A 25,007-nucleotide genomic window follows, 5' to 3' on the forward strand; every position below is an offset into this window, starting at 1 on the left:
CTTTCAGTTTCACTCTGCACTGCAGCCAGGAGCAGACACGTGCTGCAGCCAGCATCAAGGAGACACACACAGGATTGGATATCGGGGAATGTCTTATTCACGTGTGAGTGTCTTATTTTAATTATTTTTTCAAAAATCGGGGATGTCTTAAAATCGGGGAAACACGGTATAAGAATTGTATATTACTGATAAAACTATTTTTATGCATTCATTTTCTCTATTTATGTTGGTTTATACCTAAATTTAATAATACTAAAGAATACTGAAATTTAAAGCAGCACATAAAATATAAAAATCCTGTGACTCCTAGGCCAATCCCTGGAGCTCTGCAGGGGTGAGAAGTTATATCTAGAAAAAGGTAAAGAAAAAGCACTGACTCATCTTCCTACATTTACCTGCTACTTCCACTGCTGCTTGAATTCCTACACCCACCAGAGTCTGACCGACTTAAGTTACTATGCTTTGAACATATAAACCTATGACATTGTTATCTTAATCCTATTGTCTCTGGAAATTTACTAATTTTACCATTCTTATTTTTAATATTTTTTGTTTATGATGTAATGTTTTTGCTTTTTACTTACATATACCAATTAGCAATATTTTCTTTCAACTATTTAGACTATTTACTTTTTATACATACCCCTGAGGAAGCCAATAGGCGAAGCGCGTCGGGTAACAAGACGTTATACGGTTTATACCGCTAAGACGATATATGGTTAATTCTTTAAGTAGTTTTACACTCTTTAACTCGCCCCATGATGTTATAGTGGGTCCTGAACGAAATTCATGTATCTATTTTTACTGTAATTTTGTCTGACTGTTAAAAATGTACACCAACTAATTTTAATTTTAGCCTACAAACCCCTTCTTTTTGCCTTTATTTACTGTATAACATATTTTCCAGGGGTGGCTATAGAAAGACCAATATATGATAGAGAGAGTGGGATAGTGAGAGTGGGATAAAATATCTTTAATTGTTATCTTATTAATAGATGGACGGGTATGCATTTATTACAGGACATTTCTACTAAACAAGCTATATTAGCAGACCAACTTAGAAAAACTTATAAATTACTATTACTATATTACTACATTAAAGGAATGCCTTGCTTAGGTTAGTACTAAGAATGTACCTACCTATTACAGGATTGTCCAGTTTCCCAGCACACTAAACAAAGATGACACAGAAAAGGCTCTGGAGATCGCCTTCCGCATGTGGAGCAATGTGTCTCCTTTAACCTTTCAGCGTTTACCTTCTTCTCAGGAGTCTGACCTTAGCATTGGTAAGTAGATGGGCTGACAAAGGCAGAAATGTGAATGAAATACACTTTTAACATATATAACAATATTCAGTTTCCCGTCAAGGAGAAACAAATAATTTATATCTGTTATATCAAAAAATTGCTCAGGTTTAGGTCCTACAGGAAATGTAAGTGGACATCCAGTTTTGGGCAAAGTTGTTCACAAAACAAAAATAGCCATTGTATTTATTTGGTATTGGGGAATAAACAATGAAGCCACCACCATTTGGATATTGGGCTAAAAGCATTCTATGTTCTATGGTCACTTCAGAATGTCTTCAACACTGAGCAGCCGAGATTAGTGGGTGCTCTATGCATTTGAAAAATTAAAATATGACTAAATTGCCACTAAAACCTTAACATTATTTTACAGGATTTTATGCCTTCAATCACAGTGACTGTTGGAGCTCTCCATTGCACCCCTGTTTTGATGGCCCCAATGGGGAACTGGCCCATGCTTTCCTGCCACCCAGAGGAGAAATTCATTTTGACAACCATGAATTCTGGATACTTGGACCTTCGCGATTCAGCTGGAAACAAGGTAATTATTTTTATTTTTTTTCCAGAAGGCCCAACCACTATGGGCTTGTTACCATCATTACTACATGGCTAAACATAATTTCTGAACACAGAGAAATGTATAGAAATGACTGCTACTAAAAAGAGCCCAAGCAAAACTCTTTTTAGATTTTTAGTCATGTTAAATATGTATACAGCAATAATAGTTTTTTTATATCTATTTATTACCGCAACTTTCATTTAAAACACATTTTTTTCGCTGGGAAAAATCACTTAACATACATTTTTACTAGAAAAGGGTGTGATGGTTCATTTGTAGGTACTGGTTGGTTATTCTCCTAGTGTAATTTTTTCATATCGTACACTCCACTTGCAATTTTCATAGCAAGATAAATGAAAAATTAAACCAGAAAAGTGAGAATCATTACTTGATAACTATGCCAGGTTTATGTAACTAAACTCCTTCTGGTGGTGAGTGGCAAAATGACAGGTTCTGATAAACTACTGTACCGCAGGCCTGGATAGCGTGAGGTGCTGGCCTGATATCAGATTACTATTTTTCAACTAAATTCAAATAGGACAAAATGAGATACCTTGTCATAGTTGGAATTTTCTAAAATTATTTCACTGCACTGCAATATAACAAAATTAGGTTTTTACATTCTTTTACAAGCTCTGCACATAGCTATTTTTTTCCTGCAGAACTTCTGATTCAGATACATTTGATTAATAAGTATATAACACGTTTGCTGTGAACTTGTTACTTGCTCCTCACTAGACCAAAACACCAGGGCAATTAGAAGGTTTTTCACAATCATTTAAGGAGTTATAAAGTGTAACTTAATGGAACAAGAGCTTATCTGTTTCTGCATTTTATTCTCCATGTGTCCTTATTTACTCAACCCTTCCATTTATTTTTATTCATTTATCTTTTTGTCTTGTCTGTCTTTAGGTGTATGGTACAACGATCTAGTCCAGGTGGCAGCTCATGAAATTGGCCATGCGCTTGGATTGTGGCACTCAAATGATATTGCTGCTCTGATGCATCCTAATGCTACAAATACACGGACACGTCACTTGGCACAAGATGATATCTTGGCACTTCAGCATCTCTATGGTACCTATTGGATACCATCATCCATCCTAACCTGTAAATTTGCCCAAGAGTAGTAAAACTTGAACATATAAACTATAATTCACAAAGATGTTTACTAAAATCGCTAAAAAGCTAATGCACATTTTAGTATCTACATTCAGTGACTGTAAGTAAGAAGCAACATGTTAGTGAGTCATAATATTCCAACTATGCATGGTGGCTCAGAGGTTAGCACTCTGGCCTTTGCAGCGCTAGGTCACATGTTTGAATCCTGGTTCGTTTGCTGGTTCTTCCCATGTTTAAATGGGTTTCCTCTGGGTACTCCTGTTTCCTCCTACATTCCAAAAACATGCAGTTAGGTTATTTGGCTTCCCTCCAAATTGACCCTAGACTGTATTAAAGACATATGACTATAAAAGGGACATTAGCTTGTGAGCCCCGTTGGAGGACAGCTAGTGACATGACTATGCACTTTCTACAGTGCTGCTTATTATATCGGTGCTTTAAAATAATGTGCAATAATAATACTTAAAGTAAGCTTGTTATACCAAAACCTTTGTACCCTAGCTTCAACATCTTGGAAAGCTGACCTTACAGTATCTCACAGTGCCCCAAATTCTGAGGTATACTTTCTTGCTTTGGAATGGTGATGTCTTAGACAGCAATGGGGGGGAGGGGGTAAGGTAGGTCTTGGAGCCAGGGACGACAGATTCTGCATTGCACACATCTTGATAATTGTCCCATCTTTTTTTTTTTTTTTTTTTAGAATCATATTTATTAAGAAATACCAAGGAATGAACAATAATCACAAACAGTAGAAAACATTGCATGATACATCAGACAATACAAGACATCAGAAAACATGTAAATAGTAAAATGTGTGTGAGCAAACCCTGTGCCACACCACACCACCAGCAAGAGCCATCCACATGGGGGAAAATCCTAGCAAGCTTGAAAGGTGTTCTATACCAGCGAGTGGCCAATTTGTAGTTGGTGTCCTGGTATTGGTTACAAATTAAAGCTTTATGGCAAAAATGAAGCATCATCTCCCTCTGTTCCTCAGTAAATTGAATATTTAAATCCACCTCCTATTTAGCAACGAGACAATTGTCCCATCTTGGATGCTATCGGAATCTATAATACCTAATCTAAATGAACAAAGTCTGGTCATGTTCAAGAGAGAAAAGTTCTCTAACTAAAGAAGCAGAACCTTCCTTCTAATGTGGTTGGAACATGGAAATTAGGTTGTAGTGTGCATCAGCATTTGAGAACATTGTACATGTTTGAGTTATAAGGTTTTGACAAAGTTTAAAAATGCTGAATTTTAGATTTAGAGAAAGGTTGCAGCTGCCAAACAAGCAGTTAGACGTATAAATATCGAGGGTGAATCTAAAACAAAAATGTAACCCTAAACTCTTTCTGGGGTGTATAGATGCATCCTATAAATAGTTTTGTGAGTCCAGTGAGAATAATGATAAAGAGAGAGGATGGGTTATTATTTTCATTGCACCCACACAAACATAACATTTTGGGGATGTTTAGTGAGCGAAGCTGAAATGGTACGTCACAAATCAATGAGATGTGCACAGATTTTTAGGATGCATTTTGCATATGTAGAAATAAGTTTTATATGCATGTACTGTATTTGTTATCAAGTGGAGAAGTATATTTGTAGAAAAAAGTATTTTGTGTGCAAGTGTTTTGAGTGTATTATTACACATGTATAGTGCATATGACGTTTGAATATCATGCAATACCATAAACCTTAATGACAGATGTAAGGATTACATGTAAGCCCATCTCCATGCACTTTAGTATGTAAGTGGGCATAAGAGAGAAATATACAGGCTGCCATTGGTAACCTATCATTATGAAAATGCTGGTTGCCTGCCTGTCATATACTGCCATGTACTTTAAATTCAGAAGGTTGAATGGGCTCATGATACAAGATAAGACTGCATACCAAGTCCATCATGGTATGAGTACAAAGATAGCTGAGAATAAATTGACAGGTATGGTTCTCTGCAACATCTGTCACCAATTCTGGACAACAAATCTCAGGGGAAGTTTGATCTGATGTAGTAATTTTTTGTGATAGTCATGATTGTTTCCCCAAAATTAGGCAGGACCCAGGATGTCTTCTCAAAGTATAAAATTTAAGGAAGAAAAACATGCATGTAAATGCCAATATGATCCATGTTAGGTCTACATGTCCTAAAAAGCAGTTAAATATATTTTATGCCTACAGAGAATAAATTCATATCCATGCAAAGTAAACTAAAAAATATCACCCCATGGCTCCCAAATAATGTCTATGATTATTATTTCATAGGTTGTGCAGCTGGATCTACATGTTGGCTGACACAAGTTCAGGAAAAGTGCAACACACAGAAAACATGTCATCCAAAGTGCCATGGTTGTAGAGGTAAGGAAATGATCAATATATGTGGCAAGTTCTAGTAGCAGAAATGGCAGACAGCTATTATGATAGTTGGTGTCATAATGGTTCTGACATTTATTTTCATTAAGAGACACTAGATCAAAGGACCACAACACACAAGGTCAAAGTGAAGATGCTTTATGTTGCCAAAGGTGAATCTGTTATCCTCAATTGTACCCATAACGCACCCCATCCACGACAGAAAATCAGGTAAGTGTTATGTGGAAGATACATATATTTGTATAACTCTAATACCCATGGGGTGTTGCCAAAAAATAACATTTATATCTTCCAAAAATGCATTTTGCCAAAATAAAACAAAATTTCATCTTCATGCATCTGCATCTCCGTCAAATGTGTCACCACTGGGAGATTTTCTCTTGATAGATGTTTTAGTCGCAGCAGAAGAATGTTAGATTTCCTATTACTTATGAGGATATATCACCCTAACTGTGACATACTAGCCATCAATATTGGCCAATGTGCATGTTTAATCTTTTTCCAATACTGGGACTGATAATGGTATAATATGAGGCTGCAAGCCCCGATAAGGCTAGGTAAGTTATTCAAGTGGTATCAGCTCTGTGCAAGCAGTGGGGCGGGTGATCACCAATAGCAACTTAAACCGAGATGTGATATAGCTGTTGGTGCAGTAAATGTTTATAGAGAGAATGATGCAAACATATACACATGAATATAATTTGTAACAGAGTGATAAACCCAGACACAGCAAGCACAACCTAAACACCTAAAAACAAACTAGAATGGGAATATAGAAACCAACATACAATTAAACACAGGCCAGGTGGAACAGTAGGTTGGGTTTAAAACAAGTTAGAAACAAGGTCAGGGCCAGAGAGCACAACTGAAAGAGGGTTAAACAATCAGTGGGATGTCTGTCACACAGAGAAAGTTTTTTTCCTAAATCAAAGAGGAAGACAATATATTTTATTTATTTTTTTGGGAAATCTGTTTAAATTTGGAAGAGCAAAACATACACAAACACAAAGAGACAGGATTAACATTCAGGAAAACAATGAGAGCTGTATATATTACTTTACTGTTTTTTCTGTTATGTTTAAAGTGAAACTTTGGCCACTCATTGCAGCATTTTAAGCTGAACATGGGGCACATGAAGGGTGTGTATTCTTGGTGTGGAATATTTACTTCAGTTTTAGTGCAGCATGCCACACTGAAATTGAAAAAAGCATCCCAGCTAATCCATAGAGAATGCACATTGCACATTCACATCCTTCAATGCTGGTAAAACATGCAGGATTTTTTTTTTCTCACATTGCAGTCTAAAACCAGTGAAGAATAAAGCAATGTACAAACTTTATATTTTTGTTGGAAAGGATCATGAAAGATCCTTTCTAATGACAAAAAACTGAAAATGAATGAACGAGCGCTGTACATACAGCACCATTCTGCTACATAGGGGAGGGGGGAGAACTAGCAAGCGACACCCTGCCTGCTGCACTCTCTCTCCTTCACTTGCATTGCATTGTTTCTTCTTTCATCGTTCATGGATCTGCCAGAAACGGATCCATGAATGATATCGGACGGCGCTGTACACGTCAGATTTTCATCTGATACTAGCCGTGTGTTGAGAATTGGACGAGAATCATCTGACGTGTGCACATAGCCTTAGCCTGACTGTTTACAGAAACTGGAAGTGTCCAAGTAACGCCAGTTACTCCAGCACCATCTTCTGACCAGTGTGACTTTTAAATGGGCAGTGATGGTGTTTTGCTCTTTTAATTATTTATATGTCTATGTTATCTGCTATGTTATGTGTTGGCTACTTTTCTTCTGTGAAATTGCAGGCAAGTAAATATTTAATTGCACTTGGTACTTTGTACTTTTATTTCTTTTAAAAGTTTGAATTTTATAACCTTGTTAATTACACTTTATCAACTTTCTTTCAATTAGTTGGTATAAAAATGGATCCCGTCTTATGTCATCAACTCCTGGGATAATCATGAAGTCTTCAGCGAGTCTTATCCTGCAAGCACAAGAAAAGACCAAAGGACGTTACACATGTGTAATTCGCAGGGGAAGAAGGATCCTTGGTGGAAAGTCATGGAATCTCCGAATAATATAATACTAGCATAGAAATGTAACTTTCCTGCACTGTGACATAAATCAGCATTAACATAAAGCTCTGGATAAACAGCTAAATTAAATAATTAAATCATGTACTGTATGTACTTACGTCTCATTCATTTATCATTTATTCTTTACTGCTATTTCTGCTTACATGAAGGAACTCCTGGCTCAGTCACAAAGCAATTTTCCAATATGTTCAGAAACATTTTTTTCTGCACCTTCACGTATTTTAGGTGCTGTAACTGTTGCTTAAAAAAAATTCAGATTCACATTCTAAAAAAAATTGATAGAAATATAAAAACAACTGATACATGTGCTAAATTATATAAAGTTACCTAAATAGAAAATCTTTATTTATATTAATACCAGAGGTTTTGGTTGCAGACACGCTTACAAGCAGCCGGGTGAAATGAATTTATCTGAAGATAACTAAGTCCAGATCCAGATGAAATGCCGATGACAACGTACCAGAATATGGTTCTAAACCCAGTCCTGGAAACAATATGTTTTGCTTTGAAAATAGACTATAAAATAAATTACACTGACCCAATGACAGGGTGAAAAATAGGTGGCAAGTAGGGTTGCAGAAGTTCAAGATATTCACAGTATGACAGCTGTCTCAGAAAACAGTATTCAGTATTGAACATTTATTTTATCAGTAGTTACAATGACCTATAAAGGATTATGAGAACAGGAAGGTTTTATTTTTCTTGCTTAACAAAAGTATTATTATTATGAACCCTGGACTAGTTCAGGCTGATCCCATTACCTTTCCATTGTGGCAGTATGACTGACGCAGTCGTTTAAGAATACAAGAACAAGAAAAGTATGGGACTTTAACGGCAGTTTTATAAAAAAAAGGCATATACCTATTATTTCCTTCATTAAGAAACAACAGTTAAGAATATACATGCCTCTTCCCTTATACCAAGTTTCAGAAAGAGTTAATCAACATTCTTAGCATAAATGGGCTAGATACATTGTACACATTACATAGGATGAGATCATCCAACGCATTTCGTAGACTGTGTCCGCTTCCTCAGGGATGTAATTGGTACAGCTTGTAGGTGTATCAGCACTACAACATGTACAAAAAAACACAATAAGTACAGCTTTATTATATACATCAATTCTTTAATACAACCAAATTGTTTTGTACATACCAAAGGATGTTGCATTCACCACTATGCTTACTCTTTTGGTATGAAGGTAGGCAAAAGGCAGAATTAAAATCACAACACACAGAGATGGCGGTGTCCCATATATGTTCTCCACAACAATATTCAGTACTTCTCCAGATATTATTGCTAATATTCACTCCATTATGGAGTGATAATAAATAATTATCCCTTGTGGAACATTCCCTTGTGGAAATCTTCTGGGTCCATGTGTTCAAGTGGCAGTAACTGATTCCCACCAGGGAATGTCAGATTCCCTATTTTATAAACGGAGCCCTATGAGAACTTTTGTTCTAACTTTGCTAAGTAACAGGAATAACCAGATCTGTATGCTGCTTCTCCTACACTGCCCAGTAAGAAGACTGTAGGAGGCAAGATGAGTAAAGTATATCCCCGCAAGCAATTTCTTCTTCTAATAGATGGGGGGGGGGGAGGGGTATGTTGTCTAGAGAGCTTCTTTAAAACTGAACTCCAAGTAAAAAAAAAACTAACTATTTAACTAAAACACATATACAACAACATTTTCTCCTGCAATGCTAATCCTATATATCTGACCAATCCTTTCCATCTTTTTTTCTTCTGTAATATAAATGACAGGAAAGGAATAGGTTACAACAAGATCCCATGGCCCATCCCACAGTCTGAACTATAACCCAGCACTGCAGGCATTAGAGGAGCACAGTCTCTGGGCTTCCATTGTCCGCCATGGCAATATATAAGGCAGGCATTTATGGAGAAATAAAAGGAGCACCATTATAAAGAACATCCCATGCTCTCGAAAATCCTCCTTGCATATAAATATTCTGCCACCTCTGTGCTCAGCAGTACTAAGTCTTCCATTTCCAGGTTACTTCTCCTGGTGATAGATAACCAAAGCTGACAACAGATCATCACTTTCATATCTATACTTGTGCAGATCAGTGAGCCATGAATAAGCCATAAGAGAAAGGGGCCGAGAAGAGTAAACTGGAAATTCCTTTACTCATCAGCAGATGGCAGCACTGATACAGGGCAATTCCTGACATGTTGTCTAGGTTCTCTTCCCTCACCTTACCCACAGGAAAGGTTGTTTAATATAATCTATACATATATTTACCTATACTTTATACATATTACCGCTGTTGAGGAAGTCCAATGACAAAACACAATGAGCAGAGTCTGTGGTGCCATCCAGCATTTCTGAAAGTGGTGCAGTGCTGAGTGCCAGAGATTTGTTGGTGCGGGTACATGTGCTGCATTATTACTGGAGGTAGTAAGGGCTGGGTAGAAGGGTTCCAGACATTTGTGCACACTTTATATTTTACCACTAATTATACACCATACACAGCACCATTTATTATTATTACACAGTATTTATATAGCGCCATCATATTACGCAGCGCTGTACAAAGTCCATACTCAGGTCACTAGCTGTCCCTCAGAGGAGCTCACAATCTAATGTCCCTACCTCAGTCATATTTCTATATTATATGGTAAGTACACATTTGTGGAAAGCCAAATAACCTAACTGCATGCTTTTGGAACGTGGGAGGAAACCGGAGTACCCAGAGGAGACCCACACAAACTCCATGCAGATAGCATCCTGGCCAGGATTCAAACCTGGGACCTAGCGCTGCAAAGGCCGGAGTGCCAAAGTATTACCATACACAGGTACAGGGTGTGTATAATAAAAACATTGCTCCTACACCAATAGACACATGCAGTATATGGCAGCATGAGGAGATAGGTACACTCCTTCCTGTGACACCTTAAGAGGGGATTTCCCTCACTTCCTGTTAACTCTACAGAGACAGGAAGTAAAGGGAAGTCTCCCTAGTAACCACACATGACATAAATGAATATGATGACGATGATTTGAACTTCCCATACTCTACAAAAAATAGAAAAAAAAGTTTTTTTGGATAGAGTTTACAGTTAAGTGTTCCCCTCAATGTAAATATCTCACTTTAATGTTTAAACAATGACATTGCACAGTTATGACATTCCGAGGCTCCTCTCCCCCTCCCTCTGTCAGTCATCACCTCAGCCTCACATTGCAGTCACTCACCACCAGTGGCCGGTGAACTACATTTCCCAGCATCCTCTTCGTTCCTGAGCTGTCGCGCGCCTTCTTTACGCACGCGCATTGCCAGCCGGCCAACATGGCGACCTTCGTGGAGATTCTGAGGAGCGAGTTCCCGCAGCTGGATGCCGATCTCTTCAAATACGTGACTGGTGAGAGAAAGGGCTGGGACCTGGGCTGTACCTGGAGGGGACCCCCAGCCATGTCGGCTCACTGGCCCCGGACATGTATATGACCTGAGGAGCGGCCGCTTAGCATATCTGAGAATTTCATAGCCGGGACATTGGAGCTCCCAACCATGCGGCCCTTCCTGACTGTGCTTTGCTTTCACACGTATCCAGTCATTCGAATCACGGCTGTCGTGACCGACCTACTGCTCTCATGTAGTTGGACTACAAGTCCCAGCATGCCCTTCTATCCATGCTGAAACCTGCAGTCCCATAAAAGTCTAAGCCACAGGTTGTACAGAGCTGAGTGTAGAACACAGTCATCATTATATTATCACACTTCCTATGTGATTAGGGGCGATGAGCCAAGACAGTGAGTTCTATTCATTGCTAAATCTTTGTTCATTTCATGATGGTTTTAGATGTGACCAGTCACTGGAGAAATGTATCCAGACTGGTGACATAAATCTGATCTGCAGCAAGAAATATTATAATGTAAATGGGGAATCATCACACAAATAGAAGATTCACCTAAGGTATCCAATCAGGTGAAAGACTGATTTCTTTTATTCACCTGTACAGATATATGTGATTGGATTCCTGATTGTGTGAAGAATCTGAAATGCTTTAGTAAAATAATAAAACGTATTGGATGGCACCATGAACCCTCTGCACTGACTGCAGGGATCTATAAATGTGTCACATGTGATCTCTTATAATATCACAATACATTTCATTTCACTCCCGCTCTCTGTATCTTGGTTCCCTGTAGATGTCCTGGACAGCGGCCGGTCAGACTTTGAATCAGAAGATGACTTGTTTGAAGCCGTGGGGGAGCTACTACAGGATGTGGCTGGAGATGCAAAAGATGACGATGATATCAAAGACATCTGTCAGAGGATGTACAGGACAATGCAGCTGTAAGTGGACCTTAGGGCAAAGACGGACAGGAAAGTCCTGAACGGCAAAATCTAGACATAGAACCGCATATGATGAATCTACACGCACTGTTCATGTCTGAAATACCCATTCATTCCAATAGGCCGATACACCTGAGTGTTTTCTTGCGAGCCATACAAGAACACATCCTGCAGCACATGCAAAGTGTTAAAATGCCCATCAAATAGCCTAAAAATGAACCTTTTGTAATGAATGGGCCTTTATGGGTGTTTTATTCTATTCTATTTTTTCTCTGACACATTCGTCAGTTTAAAATGCCTTTATAAACGTTTAGAAACTTCCACAAAAGCTTTAAACCTGACAGTAACCTTGTAACTTTTTTTTTTTTTTATTTTGCTAAGGGAAAATCATAAAGATCCTTCACAAGGTCGGGTGTTGCTTGAGGCTCCAATACAATTGTCCCAGATTACTGAATATGGTAAGAGTTAGTATACCCCGTTGTCTGTGTGATTTACTTGTAAAGCACATTTCTGTTCAGGTAAGGGAATGGTGACATTCAAAGTTGATATTGTGTGTAGCTGGATCAATGTCCACTATGGTTAACCAGGCTTTGGTTTTTTTTTGTTTTTTTTTACGAAGGCCATAAAGAAGTCTTGTTTTGATGGTTGTTCTGGGGTAAGATGATACCAGGAAGATTTTTCTCACATTTTTCGCACAGTGGGGATTTATGTTACTGATTTTAAGCCAGGGTGCCAATCACTCTATTGTTCATTTGTAACGCATGTGATTCTTGTCTTGTTTTCTAGAAGTTGACCCTCAGATTTTAAATGTCTTGCTAATGAAGAAGGGCCACGGCTCGGTAAGATTGTGCTTTCATATTAACCCGATGTGGACATTTGTCCTACACACCCCCAAAACAACTTTATTGAGGTACACATGATGTGTGTGGTATATACTTTCTTCCTTCTGCTGTTTTCTACTTTGCCACCAGTTCCAAGCTTTCCAAAAAGGATCATTCCAGAGGTGCGGTAAACCACAGCAGTTTATCACACACTTAAGCAGACTCCTAACAGCTTTCAATTAACCATATGGGTGCATTAATTTTCATGTGGTTGCATTCAGTTTGCAATGGTTTGTGGTACAGTTCTTGGATGTGACATGTAACTTTTGGCCACCCTGAAATGGCCAGGCACCTCCATTGACTCAAATGCGGACGTGTTCCAACCACAGTGAGCTGCAGTTGCTGCTAGAACAGTGGTGCCCAACTAAATTTTGGTGGTTTGTGACTCTGGTCAGTGCACCCCCCAGTGGGGTCAGGAGAAGGACCCCGCTTGTGGGGGACACCAGCCAGAGCCGCTGACCATGTCTCCCATATGCATCGCACGCACAGGGTAGTGGGCGGGTTGTGTCTCTGGCTCAGACTTGTGATGGGAGAATGCTAGGGTTCTGGCATCATGACGTCATCCTGGGGGAAGTTTGTTCCTGTTTGAGTGACACTTGGCTCCCCGTGCATACGTGGTCTGGAGTCCGTGAATTTAGTGGTCCGTGACGTCCAAAAGGTTGCAACCACTGTGTTTGAGGACTTCAAAAGGCCCATAATGTCTTGCAGTGCAATGAACTGCAACAACATGAAAAATCAATTTCCTATTACTTGTTAAATAAATAATAAATTGACCTGTTTATTCCAAAAGGGGGCTGGAATCTGACATGTGCAATGGTCCCACACGATGAATTGATGAATCCCTGCTTGTCAATCCAGTGGAAGATTGCACAGTGGGGTGCCACTTGCTCATTTCTCCCCTTAACTCCCTATAGAACAAAATGGTGCTAGTTTGTTCTTCTGTCACTAGAAACAATCGCAAAGGATTTCTGTCGACAATCATTTAATGTTCATCAATTATCTGTACAAGACTTTAAGCTGCAAAATGATTTATCCTGGCTTATGATATATGTAAATTGGACTCCATTCCTAAATCTTGTCTAGCCAATTCAAAACTTATTAAAACAAATGTTGCACTTTTAGGTTGTGTTACCATTCAGGCCTGTTTATATATTTTGTTTGGAATGTATTCCATATTTTGATGTGTTATCTTATATTTAAAAAGGTCTCTGTAGTGGCAAGGCCTTTACAAATAGGGTTTGTGGGTCTTTTATTATTTTGCCTTGGAGCCCTGACATATGTAGATACACCTCTACCTAGGAATATCTAGTCTTCTTTCCCCTTGCTTGTCCAGCAATAATATTAATTTTAGATTGGTAAGCCTTTCACTCTTCACAGTACATTTAATATGGTTTGTATTACTGCCATTTTTTATGTCTGAACTTCCCTGTAGGTCATAAACTAGTGCAACCATATTCTTCCAGATAAAATTGTTGGTTTATGACCTTTTTTCATTTCTTGTTTTTCCATAGACTGTTAATGTGAAGAAGCTGGAAAAGGCTGAAGCTAAACTAAAGTCTAAGCAAGAAAAGCGAACTGAACGTGACTCACAGAAAGGCAGTGGAAATGTGTAAGTGAGAAGAAATTATCTTTATGTGCTAAAGGACAAGCAAACATAACAGTGTGTTAACAATCCAAGCATAAGGTGCTTGACCCAGTCCAAATATGCATCCTTGGTTTATCTTTAAAGCATCCAAGAATCCCTAAATCCTAAAAATACTTGTTTATTCAAAGATCAACCATAATATCTATTGGTAAATTGTTTACTGTCACCTTGCTTCTTTCACACTTTAGATTCCTGATGCATTTTCAATAAGATTGGCAGACTTTGTGAACAAGTTGAATGTGTGGGATAAGGCAGGACCCTGCTCACTCTAGTGAATTCTTCTCTGAATTCAGGACCAGAGAGTTTTGCCAAGAGCAGAAAGTGTTCCCCCAGATAGGGTAGGGGGGAGGACACAAGTGTGTAAAATATTCCAAACCTGGAGTTGGGCTTTAAAAGTAAACGGGATGACTGCAGCATTCACCTGGACATGCATGGGGTACAGGAAATTAGTTTTCCATTGCTGACCCCTTCTCCTTGCTGTCTAGATTGCATGATGTCCAAACTGAATATATAGCCTCCGTATTATTGCCAATATAGGATTGTAAAATTGTTAATGGCCTATCTAAATTGCTTATGTAAAGGTTAACACTTTTAACCTACAGAGTCATGGAAGAGGCTTCTGCCAGTCAGGCTGCCAGTAAGAAGGAAAATCGAATGGAGTCCAGTGGCAAGAACAAGTCATATGATGTTCGAATTGAAAACTTTGATGTTTCATTTGGAGAAAGGTTTGTTACTAGGAAAAAGGATTTGTTTTTTAGGTTTATTATTCATTGTATATTATCAGAAGAACCCCACATAACTCATTTCACAAAATCACATCCTTTGTTTTCAAGCAGTCCACGTAATTGAAAATAAAGCAAAAAATCTTGACATGATGGTAAAAATGTAGTCAAGATGAGCCTGGTATTCCTGAAGGCAACATTTCGTTTCAGGTCCAGGAGATTCTGATGAAAGTATTTCTCTTCTGCTTTGTGTAAGGTTAATTCACTTAAAATAGATTGTAAATTTAAAAAGAAATCGAGTTGATGGAACAATGTCTTAACAATATAACTGAGGATCCCTAGAAGAACATGTTATTGATATATGTGCATATTATTTTCCAAAGCTGGGTACTGTGACTCAGCACTAAATATGTAGCTTTAAGTTTAGTGCATGTTAATAATTCCACAATAATGTTAATAATTCCATAAGATATTAGGCAGCTGAAGGTCCCACAACCTTACTGAAGCAGAAGTTGTATTCTTTTATTCTGACTAGCTGTATCCTTCAGACCTCAAAGTGGAGATTCATACAGCCCCTGCACCAACCTATAGCGTTTCAGGTAAAATCACAGAAAAATCAATTTTTTTAAATAGTATGCAATGCTTTTTTTTCCCATGAACAGTTTTGCATCTACCAGGGGAGAAGCAAATGGGAATACTATGTCACTTTTGTGGCAGCCCTGTCTCCCAGGGTCGCTGGCATTGCATCTAAGATTGTGGTTCCCAGCAGCACTTTCATTGATATTTTGATGTTTACTCAGAGGAAGGTTTTTACAGGTGTATAACAAAAAAGTTAGAAGCACATATAATCTTGAGGGAAGGTTGAAATAAATGGTCTGGCAACAGGGTGCTTTTATAAATAAATAAGTATTTTAAAAGCTGAAGAGAGAAAAAACTATCAAGATATTCCTCTGGTCATCTCCAGCCTGGTGCTAAACACTTATGTTCCTGCCTTTTTTTTATAAACATACTATATTCCAACAAAGTTTTAATTTTAGTATTATTGGGTGCAGTTGGGCTTTAAAGTGTTCTGTAGACCTCTTTTTTGGAATCTTTCTAATGGTTGTAAAATCTATTTTCTGTTTAATAGAGTCCTACTGACAGGTGCAGAGTTGCATTTGGCATCAGGTCGCCGATATGGTTTGGTTGGCAGAAATGGCCTGGGTAAAACAACTTTACTGAAGATGCTTGCTTGTCGTAGCCTTCATGTTCCATCACATATCAGTATCCTGCATGTGGAACAAGAGGTTGCTGGTGATGACACCCCAGCATTGCAAAGTGTATTGGAATGTGATACTTTACGTGAGAGTCTTCTAAAGGAGGAGAAAGAACTGAATGCAAGGATCAGTGCTGGGAAGTAAGTTCAAGGGAATGGTTTGTTTAAAATGCAAAAGTGTTGTACAATGCTACGGCTTAAATAATAAAGCTTTAATTTTTCTGTTTTTTTACTTTTACATAGATTTGTTTTCTCCTGAATAAGTTTCTAGTTTGTAATCTTGATTTACGCGCACTTGGTCAGGGACTTGCAAAGTAGTAAGAAAAAATCAGCAAAGAGTCAAATATTCCATCATTTTCAAAGTAAAATTTGTCAACAGCATTTTAGATTTTCCTATTAAAGGTTTCCTTTTATTCATTCATAATCAATAGCTTGCTGTCTTGCAAGACCCATTTGTAGCAAGCGTTATATAAATGCTGTTTATCAGTGTTAATGATATGTTCATACTGATAGTTATTAGAAAAAAAATATTTAGTTTGCTATATATTGCTATACTTGTATTTTTAGTCATTTCATTATAATGGTTCCCTATAACAAGTATAATTAAAGGAAATATATGTTAATCTTAAACTTGGTTTATGCTTGAGACCCCTACTTGTACTGCTTCTGATGTCCCAGGCTCGGCTGCAGTGTCCTTTTCTCATTTGACTATTCTGGGAAATCTGTGTAACCTGTCCACTCAGAAATAGTATTTTTTATATCAGATTTAAAAAATCTGAGCGAAAAAATAGACTGAAAACCCTTTAAGAGGTCAACATGTTGGTCTCAGAATGAAGATATTACTCAGACATAAGTCGAGTGACCCCACAACCTATGGCATAAAATCCATGAATTTTTGGCATCACAGGATCAATTTTTTTAAATTTTTTACAGCTATGGTAATGGTTTTTATAATTGTTGTAAACAGCGTATGGATTATAACTTTTATTGTAAGCATATGTTTTGGGAGCAAAGCCCCTTTTAAATGTACATACATTTGTTTTTTGTGTATCTTCAGGGGAGATGGTACGGAGAGTCTTCGTCTATCAGAGATATATGGCAAACTAGAGGAAATTGAAGCAGACAAAGCACCAGCCAGGTACTGTCTAATATCTTATGTTCCCTCACAATAATTTTTATACAGTATAATCTTATTGATTTCTTTCAATTTAGAGCCTCTGTGATTCTCGCTGGTTTGGGATTCAAACATTCTATGCAACAGCAATTGACAAAGTAAGTGGATGCTTTCAATGAAATTCAGTCAGCTAATGTAATGCTCCTATTGATCTTCCATACAAGGAACACTCTAGGCATAATTCTAAATTTAGTACCAGAATCATTTAATATAAATCTGACGCTCAGTCAGACCTACTTGAGGGAGCTTTCCCAAACCTATGTTGGATGAATATTATATATTTTTTTTTTAAAAGCTTACTGTTTTGTTTTTTCCCACAAAGTAGTTACAGATCTTAAGGTCAAATAAGAGGCACCAGTTTTAGCAGAATCTCCTACTCAGGGTCCCCTTTTTCTAAAAAAAATGGTCTTGAACTTTACTTGAATTCAGATATGGTAGTAATGCAGTGTAAAGTATTCAATATTTTATATATCTATTTTTTTAACTGTGGACATTAGGCATGCTACAGACAGAAAAAAGGGAACATGCAGTATGTCATGTATGCACTGCTGCTGCTTCCGCTTGCACTTGCTGTCATTTGATAGCTGGGAGTAAAGACGGGTTTAGAACTGCCTTGGGATTGAGTGATCCAATGCAGCTGGCACCCAGCTAGTCACTCACACAGTAACCAGGGTCTGCACATTTGACAGCTGGTGGCAAGTGGGCTGTACTAATACCACACCCAATACCATGAAACCTGTTTCCAGAGGCAGCAGTTCCCTGTAACTAACTCCAGCACTTGCCTGGCAGCACTGGTTTAAAAAGAGCCATCCTTTGCACAGGCGACAGCTGGTAGCAGTGAGTTTTAGTGCCTATTCCTTTCATATGGAATGTTTAAAAAAAAATACTATTTTTTTTTTTCCGTTAGTATTTGGATTTTTTTGTTTTTATCCCTTCTGCTTTTAGATTATTTTTTAAATGTTATTTTTAAAGCATACCTAAACTCAAAAAACAAAAAACTGTTGGGAGGTGTACTAACTGACAAAAAAGACATCCAACAAACTCCCTTCCTCCTGGTAGCTTTTTGTTCAAGCTCTATACGGTACGAGCACATGTGCCATGTAGTTTAGAGCTCATGACAAATTAACGCCCTCGCACATGCATTCATTGACTGAAAAGGATTGCAGTCTTCACTGAAATCCGCTGTGAAGGTGGCGCCTTCCTAGGATGCAGTGACGACAGATACCCTGCTCACTGATGCTCACCACCCACAGAGTTTAGTTCCGCTTTAAACAGGATAAATTATGAAATAAAATGTATGATCAAAGTAGAAAGACAGGATTTCCTCTACTAAGAAAAAATGCACTATCTGCTGTAATGGCTCCTTCTTGTCTGGATCATTGAATCCTTTTTTTTCTGCTGTCAGGGAGTTTTCCGGTGGGTGGCGCATGAGGCTGGCATTGGCTCGTGCCCTTTTTGCACGGTAAGTGTTTATTTTTTTAAGTAAAATATGTATTTGTGCTAAATTAAATTCTATAGATTTGCTTATAGTATTTATTTTGTTTTTGCAGACCAGATCTGTTATTGCTTGATGGTAAGTATTCTAGACTCATATTGATACTACAATATAATGTTCGTGACACAAGTCATCAAAGGTTTTATGCACAAACCAGAGTCGGCTCAGTCAGAATTGAGTTTATTTCAAAAGTGTTTTGGATGGTGTATGGCGGTTGCTAGAGCAATCCCACTCTATCACATGCTTCATGCCGATAGTAACCATAAGTCCAGCTAATTAAACCACCAGACATAATTTTACTAACCTTTGTTCCTAATTTACAAAGAGCCTACAAACATGTTGGATGTGCGAGCCATTTTGTGGTTGGAGAACTATTTGCAGGTCTGTATACTAACCAATCGCTGATTGAGTTTTAGAGCAAGTCTTTGAATTTCTGTAATGTATCTTCTTAAACTCTTTTTCAGACATGGCCCTCAACTATCTTAGTAGTTTCCCACGACCGTAATTTCCTGAATGCAGTGGCCACAGACATTGTGCATCTTCATAGCCAGCGGTTGGAGGGATACCGTGGAAATTTTGAGAGCTTCCTAAAAACAAAGGAAGAGCGTCTAAAGAACCAGCAGAGAGAGTTTGAGGCACAGCAGCAGTATCGAGAACATATACAAGTAATGCTGCACACTTTAAATAACTTTAAAAAAATTTAATTTTTAGAACATACTGGGGAATTAACCTACTTTTTACATCTCTCTGATATTTTGGTGGCGAAATACTTGTGCTTACATTCTTATGGCTGTATACTAATTGTGGCAATTATGATAGGTCGCATCTACCTTTTATGTTTTATGTAATACATGATGATGGCTACAGCATAGGAGTTAGATCTCCCAATAGGACGCAGAGCCATTGCTTTTAGATCCATCCATGAGAAACCATTGGGTGACTCCATATTTGTTCAGTATAGCACATTAGGTTGAATTTGTTCTTTAAAGGAAATGTACTAAAAGAAATATGGGGCCTGCCATGTTAATTTATTAAAAATGTCTTTTTCCTGCAGGTTTTTTTCATCATAACACTGTTCTGTAATTGTTACAGGTATTTATAGATCGTTTTCGGTACAATGCCAACCGGGCCTCCCAGGTGCAGAGTAAGCTGAAACTGTTGGAGAAACTGTAAGTTTTATAATATAACCGATTTGGAGTTATTGTGAATGATCATCAAGGTAACATAATTATTTGTTTATTTTTAGGCCTGAACTAAAACCTGTAGATAAGGAAACTGAAGTGATAATAAGGTAAAGATGTTAAAAAATAAGCATAATTACAAGCAAATTTGAAGCAATATTTTCTGATAGTTTACATGTTTATGATTTGCTAAGGTTCCCTGATGGGTTTGAGAAGTTTTCACCTCCAATTCTACAGTTGGATGAAGTTGATTTCTGGTATTCATCAGAACACCCGATCTTTAAGAAACTTTCAGCATCTGCAGACCTGGATTCACGAATCTGTGTGGTAGGTTCTGATATGTCTCCTTTAAAGAATTTTAATAATAAGCTCATAGCCAAAAGTATGAAATGTTCTATTTTTATGTTTCAGGTTGGTGAGAATGGAGCAGGAAAATCCACAATGTTAAAGCTGCTGATGGGTGAGCTGTCTCCTGTCCTTGGAATTCGACATGCACATAGGTGAGCTGTGATAGAAACATTCATCATCTTATCTGATAACACTTTTGGGAAAGCAGTATCTAGTAGATAAATGAAATGAAACTGAGATACTCTTTAAAAATTTGCACTGCTGCTTTGTCACATTTATTTTTTATTTATTTTTTGTTATACCTTTAGGAATCTGAAGATTGGTTACTTTAGTCAGCATCATGTGGATCAGCTGGATCTTAACATTAGTGCAGTAGAGCTTCTAGCAAAACGCTTTCCAGGTATGAAAAAATGATATACCAATATTCGTCTGTTCTAAAAATAATTTAAGGAGGGTCCAGTTATCTTTTCTGACAAGACATTGTTCTAGTCCCCAACTGGTCATTTTGTATGTCCGGGTAATGTCCAAAAACAGCATTATGCACTTTTACATGCACCATTTTGCATTTTAACATACTTTAAACCTTTTGACGTTCATTTTTATTGATTTTAGTGGAAACCTCTAACAAATATGCAAAGGTGTGACCCCTTTCATGTGAAAAATAAAAGAATATTTCATTGTAAACATTTTACCATATTTGTTGTCCTTGATTTCCATTCTGTACATTGATGATTGTCATATCTTATCCTCCATAGGTAAAACAGAAGAGGAGTACCGCCACCAACTTGGCAGCTATGGGATCTCTGGTGAACTTGCAGTGCGGCCGGTGGTCAGTCTGTCTGGAGGCCAGAAAAGTCGTGTTGCCTTTGCCCAAATGACTATGCCCTGGTAAGAAAATGTTAGATCTTTATGCAAATCATTATAAAACTTCTGTTTTTTTTTTAGCATTTCCTATGCGTTTTTCTTTCAGTCCAAACTTCTACATTCTTGATGAGCCAACGAATCACCTTGATATGGAGACGATCGAAGCTTTAGGTCGAGCGCTAAACAAATTCCGGGTAAATTATTTATTTTTTTAAAGTTTTTGTGGCTTTATAGACTAAGTAATGCTTTCTTTGTGAACTTTAAAAATATGTTTTTCAACTTGGATATGGAAATGACAAGACCCCATTAAAGTGGAACTAAAGTCAAAAACTGAAGATTTGCCATGTTGTTCCTAAACAGCACACGTCAACAACTTACCTTTTTATTTTAAATATATCCTGGTAAACGGCAGTGTAGTTTCTAGTATGTGATGTTGCCTAGGCCCTGCTGAAACTACAACCTTCAAAACATCTGTCTGCAGTGTGAGCTATATGGTACTGCTGCCTCTGACTGCCAGTCTAGGGCAATTTAGGTCATTAATGGGAAAATCATAGGTAATACTGGTGATTAGTTTTGTCCTTTTTGAGGACAGCATCCAAAGTTTCCTCATAGTACAGACTGGTCTTTATCTGAGATGAATGGTGAATGGGGAGAATATAGGTATGGTGTGCATGTGTAATGTAGAAATTTGGGGAGGGGGGAGGGGGGGGACCTGGCTGCTAAATGTATTTTCTTAATACCTATGTTTACTGAACTGGCATTGTTGAACAACGATTTACAAACCTTGGTAACAATTATACAGTCACTGCTCCAGGGGGATGTTCATTAAGTAGTTTTACTTAATTGCAAGAAAAAACAAATCTGACATGACACAAAATTATTTAATTTAACAGCTGAACATGTTCACATTCTAAAGCATACCTCCAAAAATGAAATGACCATATTGTAATTATTGGCACATATTGTAAATGGGTAAAAAGGATAGTGGTTGCATACTTTTTGTCAGGGGTTTTATGTTCTTGGTATAAAACTTGAAATGGCTTAAAACAGTAAACATATGTTGAATAGCTTCTGGTGGGTAAATCGATCACTAGCTTTCTATGACTCCACTTAAGAACTCGAGCAGCAAGCCATCTGCTTTTCATGGTTTATCCCATTAGCGTCCTGTTTCAACAATATCAGTTTTTGGCTAGCCACCAGCCTAATTGTATTTGTTTATAGTTATTTTGCTATTCATTCTAATTTTTGCAGGGAGGAGTAATCCTGGTATCCCACGATGAGCGCTTTATTCGCCTGGTTTGTCAAGAGTTGTGGGTCTGTGAAAACGGAGGCATAACCCGAATAGAAGGAGGTTTTGATGAGTACCGTGACATCCTGCAGGAACAGTTCCGAAAAGAAGGCTTTTTATAAATCAAATTATGCAGGAGTGTGTCACTGCTCTTGTTGGTGTCCTCAGCTTTGCGGGTTTCCTGTGCACATTGTCGCATACCTCAGTATGTGATAGTACTTGACCCTCCATCAAGTCAGAAGGAGCCTGTAGCGAAGACTATTTGTAAGATTCAAAGGAAGGTTTTAAGGAAGCGATGGAAGCCAAGCAGAGATAAGATTTGTGAAACAATTCTGCACATTATTTTTTAGTTACTACAAAATGAAGGCAGTTGTCCCAAACATATTTTTGTTGTATAGCTCTTTTCTATTATACCATCTTAAAAGGTTTGCCTGTATATTTTGGCAATAATACTACCGTCCTTCTCATGCTGACAGATGGGGGGGGGTTAGGCTAATCAAAGTATATTTAGAAAAAAATCTGGAGAACACATAATTTACTTTTGTAACACTTCTTTTTTTTTTTTTTTATTATTTTTTTTTTTTTTACCTGTTAAAATGGCCTTTTCCCAGCATTCTGTTGCTGCCATCTCCTTTCATCAATGCAAATCTTGCCAAAGGGACCCAAGCACAAAGCTATAAGTTTAAGGCAGGAAAATAGGCAGCCTCACTGTCTACTATTGTTCCTTCCTTTATGCAAGTGCAGAAGTGATGACTGCAGAGTCATTATGCTGTTATACACTTTAATAATTTATTACCCCATTTTGTAACTAGTTTACAGCCTGACAATATATATATTTTACTCTACCAACATTTGTTATTAAAACCTCAATAATTTGTCTATTGGTGTCTAGTCATACCTATAAGATGTAAAAAAAAAAGTGGTTTACAGTAAAATATATTATTTATTAATATGTATTTTTTTATAGCGCCACCTTATTATGTAGCGCTTTGCAAAGTCAAACACCATGTACAGAGGAACTCGTTATCCCTGCTGTAGTCAAAGTCCACAATCCATTACATAGTATACAATCTTTTTATTTTTGGTGTGAGGTTTAATCAATGTGTATGTTTTTGGGACATGGGAGGAAACGGGAGTGCCTGGAAGAAACCTGTGCAGACACTGGGAGAATGTGGTGTCCTGGCTGTGATTTAGGCTGCATAGATACGTCAAAGCCACTGATTTACTGTGTCCATAACAGAGTAGAAGAATTTGACCTAAATAATAACATTTATATTTAAAATGAAGCATACCATGTATGAATGTCAAGAGGTATACTGTAAAATTCTGCTTTTTCCAACTCAACTTGATCTGTCTTGCCATTATATATGAAGTAGATTTTAGGTTAAAAAATATATATAATAGTGGAATAATACTTTAAAGATATTTAACATCATAATTTTTCTGGAAAGTTGTCCAGTAGTGTTTTAATTGATTATACTTACCACAAGTACAAATTATGTTTGTTTTATGTAAGGCCCAAATGTTACACTGTGTTACCCAATACTGCCAATGTCATTTTTTTTTGTACTGCAAATCTTTGATTAGTGATTTATGTAAATTAACATTAGGATGTCTTGAATTTGTCTCTTATCTTGCCATGTGAATCAGAAATTGAGATTTGTATTATTGTATAAACGAGATAGGGAAACTTACATTTAATTTCCCTGTTTGCTACACGTGATAGAATTCTTCACAAATTGTGGTCTCTTGCTAGGAGCCAAGCATCTCTGACCAGTATTAGTTGGTAGGTCAAGTCTTTTTCTTAGGCTTTCCATAAGCCTTCCAAAGTTCTTCAGCTCCTGCATTGTAGTATATGACAAACTAGGAATTTCATCCTCATTTACTGAATGACTTTCCCTCCAAAGCAGTAGGGCCGTTGTTGGTCTTCAGTGAACAAAAAAGTGCAGCCAACACCATGCTCAAAATGAATAGCTATCTCTTGCTTCCTAAGTTAACAAATGTTTCAGATTGTGTAAATAAAAGAGCAAAATCTCCCTATCTTTGTTTGGATGTCTTTATAATTGCATAGTATTAAACAGTATTTATATAGTGACAACATAGTCTGCATTGCTGTACATTAAATAGGGGTGGCAAGTTATGGGCAGATACAAACAATGACACAGGCACGGGAGAGAACCCTGCCAAGAAGATTTGTAAATCATTGTTAGTGTCTTTCTACATTGTGCTTTAAGACTTGGGGACCTATGTCCTGTCCTGCAACCAATGATGCATTTATACAGTTAATGCTTGCAGGCAAAGGGAGATACAACTGAATAAACCCCAGAAGTACCCTTTGTGAGCATTGATGTCAAATAAA

General features: G+C 37.6%; 2 protein-coding genes across 5 annotated transcripts in view; both read left to right on the plus strand.

The window, feature by feature from the left end:
* The window catches only part of LOC140328614 (matrix metalloproteinase-23-like), a 16,339-nt gene extending 8,770 nt beyond the window's left edge, over positions 1 to 7,569 (plus strand). For 2 of the 4 annotated variants that reach the window (XM_072408365.1, XM_072408364.1), the window contains 7 exons: positions 8 to 103; positions 1,150 to 1,286; positions 1,678 to 1,845; positions 2,776 to 2,940; positions 5,252 to 5,344; positions 5,449 to 5,569; positions 7,292 to 7,569. In XM_072408365.1, coding sequence (XP_072264466.1) covers positions 8 to 103; positions 1,150 to 1,286; positions 1,678 to 1,845; positions 2,776 to 2,940; positions 5,252 to 5,344; positions 5,449 to 5,569; positions 7,292 to 7,463 — 952 coding nt within the window. In that variant the 3' untranslated portion in view covers positions 7,464 to 7,569. The remainder of the gene's footprint in view (positions 1 to 7; positions 104 to 1,149; positions 1,287 to 1,677; positions 1,846 to 2,775; positions 2,941 to 5,251; positions 5,345 to 5,448; positions 5,570 to 7,291) is intronic. The other 2 variants (XM_072408367.1, XM_072408366.1) reach the window with 2 other exon arrangements.
* A 3,151-nt stretch (positions 7,570 to 10,720) lies between these two features.
* ABCF3 (ATP binding cassette subfamily F member 3) lies at positions 10,721 to 24,688 on the plus strand. Its single transcript, XM_072408368.1, has 21 exons — positions 10,721 to 10,860; positions 11,648 to 11,795; positions 12,177 to 12,253; positions 12,582 to 12,634; positions 14,188 to 14,285; positions 14,924 to 15,046; positions 16,173 to 16,439; positions 17,356 to 17,436; positions 17,511 to 17,570; positions 18,878 to 18,934; positions 19,023 to 19,045; positions 19,293 to 19,348; positions 19,432 to 19,632; positions 20,060 to 20,136; positions 20,214 to 20,258; positions 20,343 to 20,475; positions 20,560 to 20,648; positions 20,805 to 20,896; positions 21,252 to 21,384; positions 21,467 to 21,554; positions 22,612 to 24,688. The coding sequence occupies exons 1-21, from the start codon at positions 10,788 to 10,790 to the stop codon at positions 22,768 to 22,770; spliced, it is 2,133 nt and encodes a 710-aa protein (XP_072264469.1). The 5' UTR covers positions 10,721 to 10,787; the 3' UTR covers positions 22,771 to 24,688.
* The last annotated feature ends 319 nt before the right edge of the window (positions 24,689 to 25,007 follow it).

Source organism: Pyxicephalus adspersus, chromosome 4 (genome assembly GCF_032062135.1).
Source record: "Pyxicephalus adspersus chromosome 4, UCB_Pads_2.0, whole genome shotgun sequence".
NCBI lineage: Eukaryota > Metazoa > Chordata > Amphibia > Anura > Pyxicephalidae > Pyxicephalus > Pyxicephalus adspersus.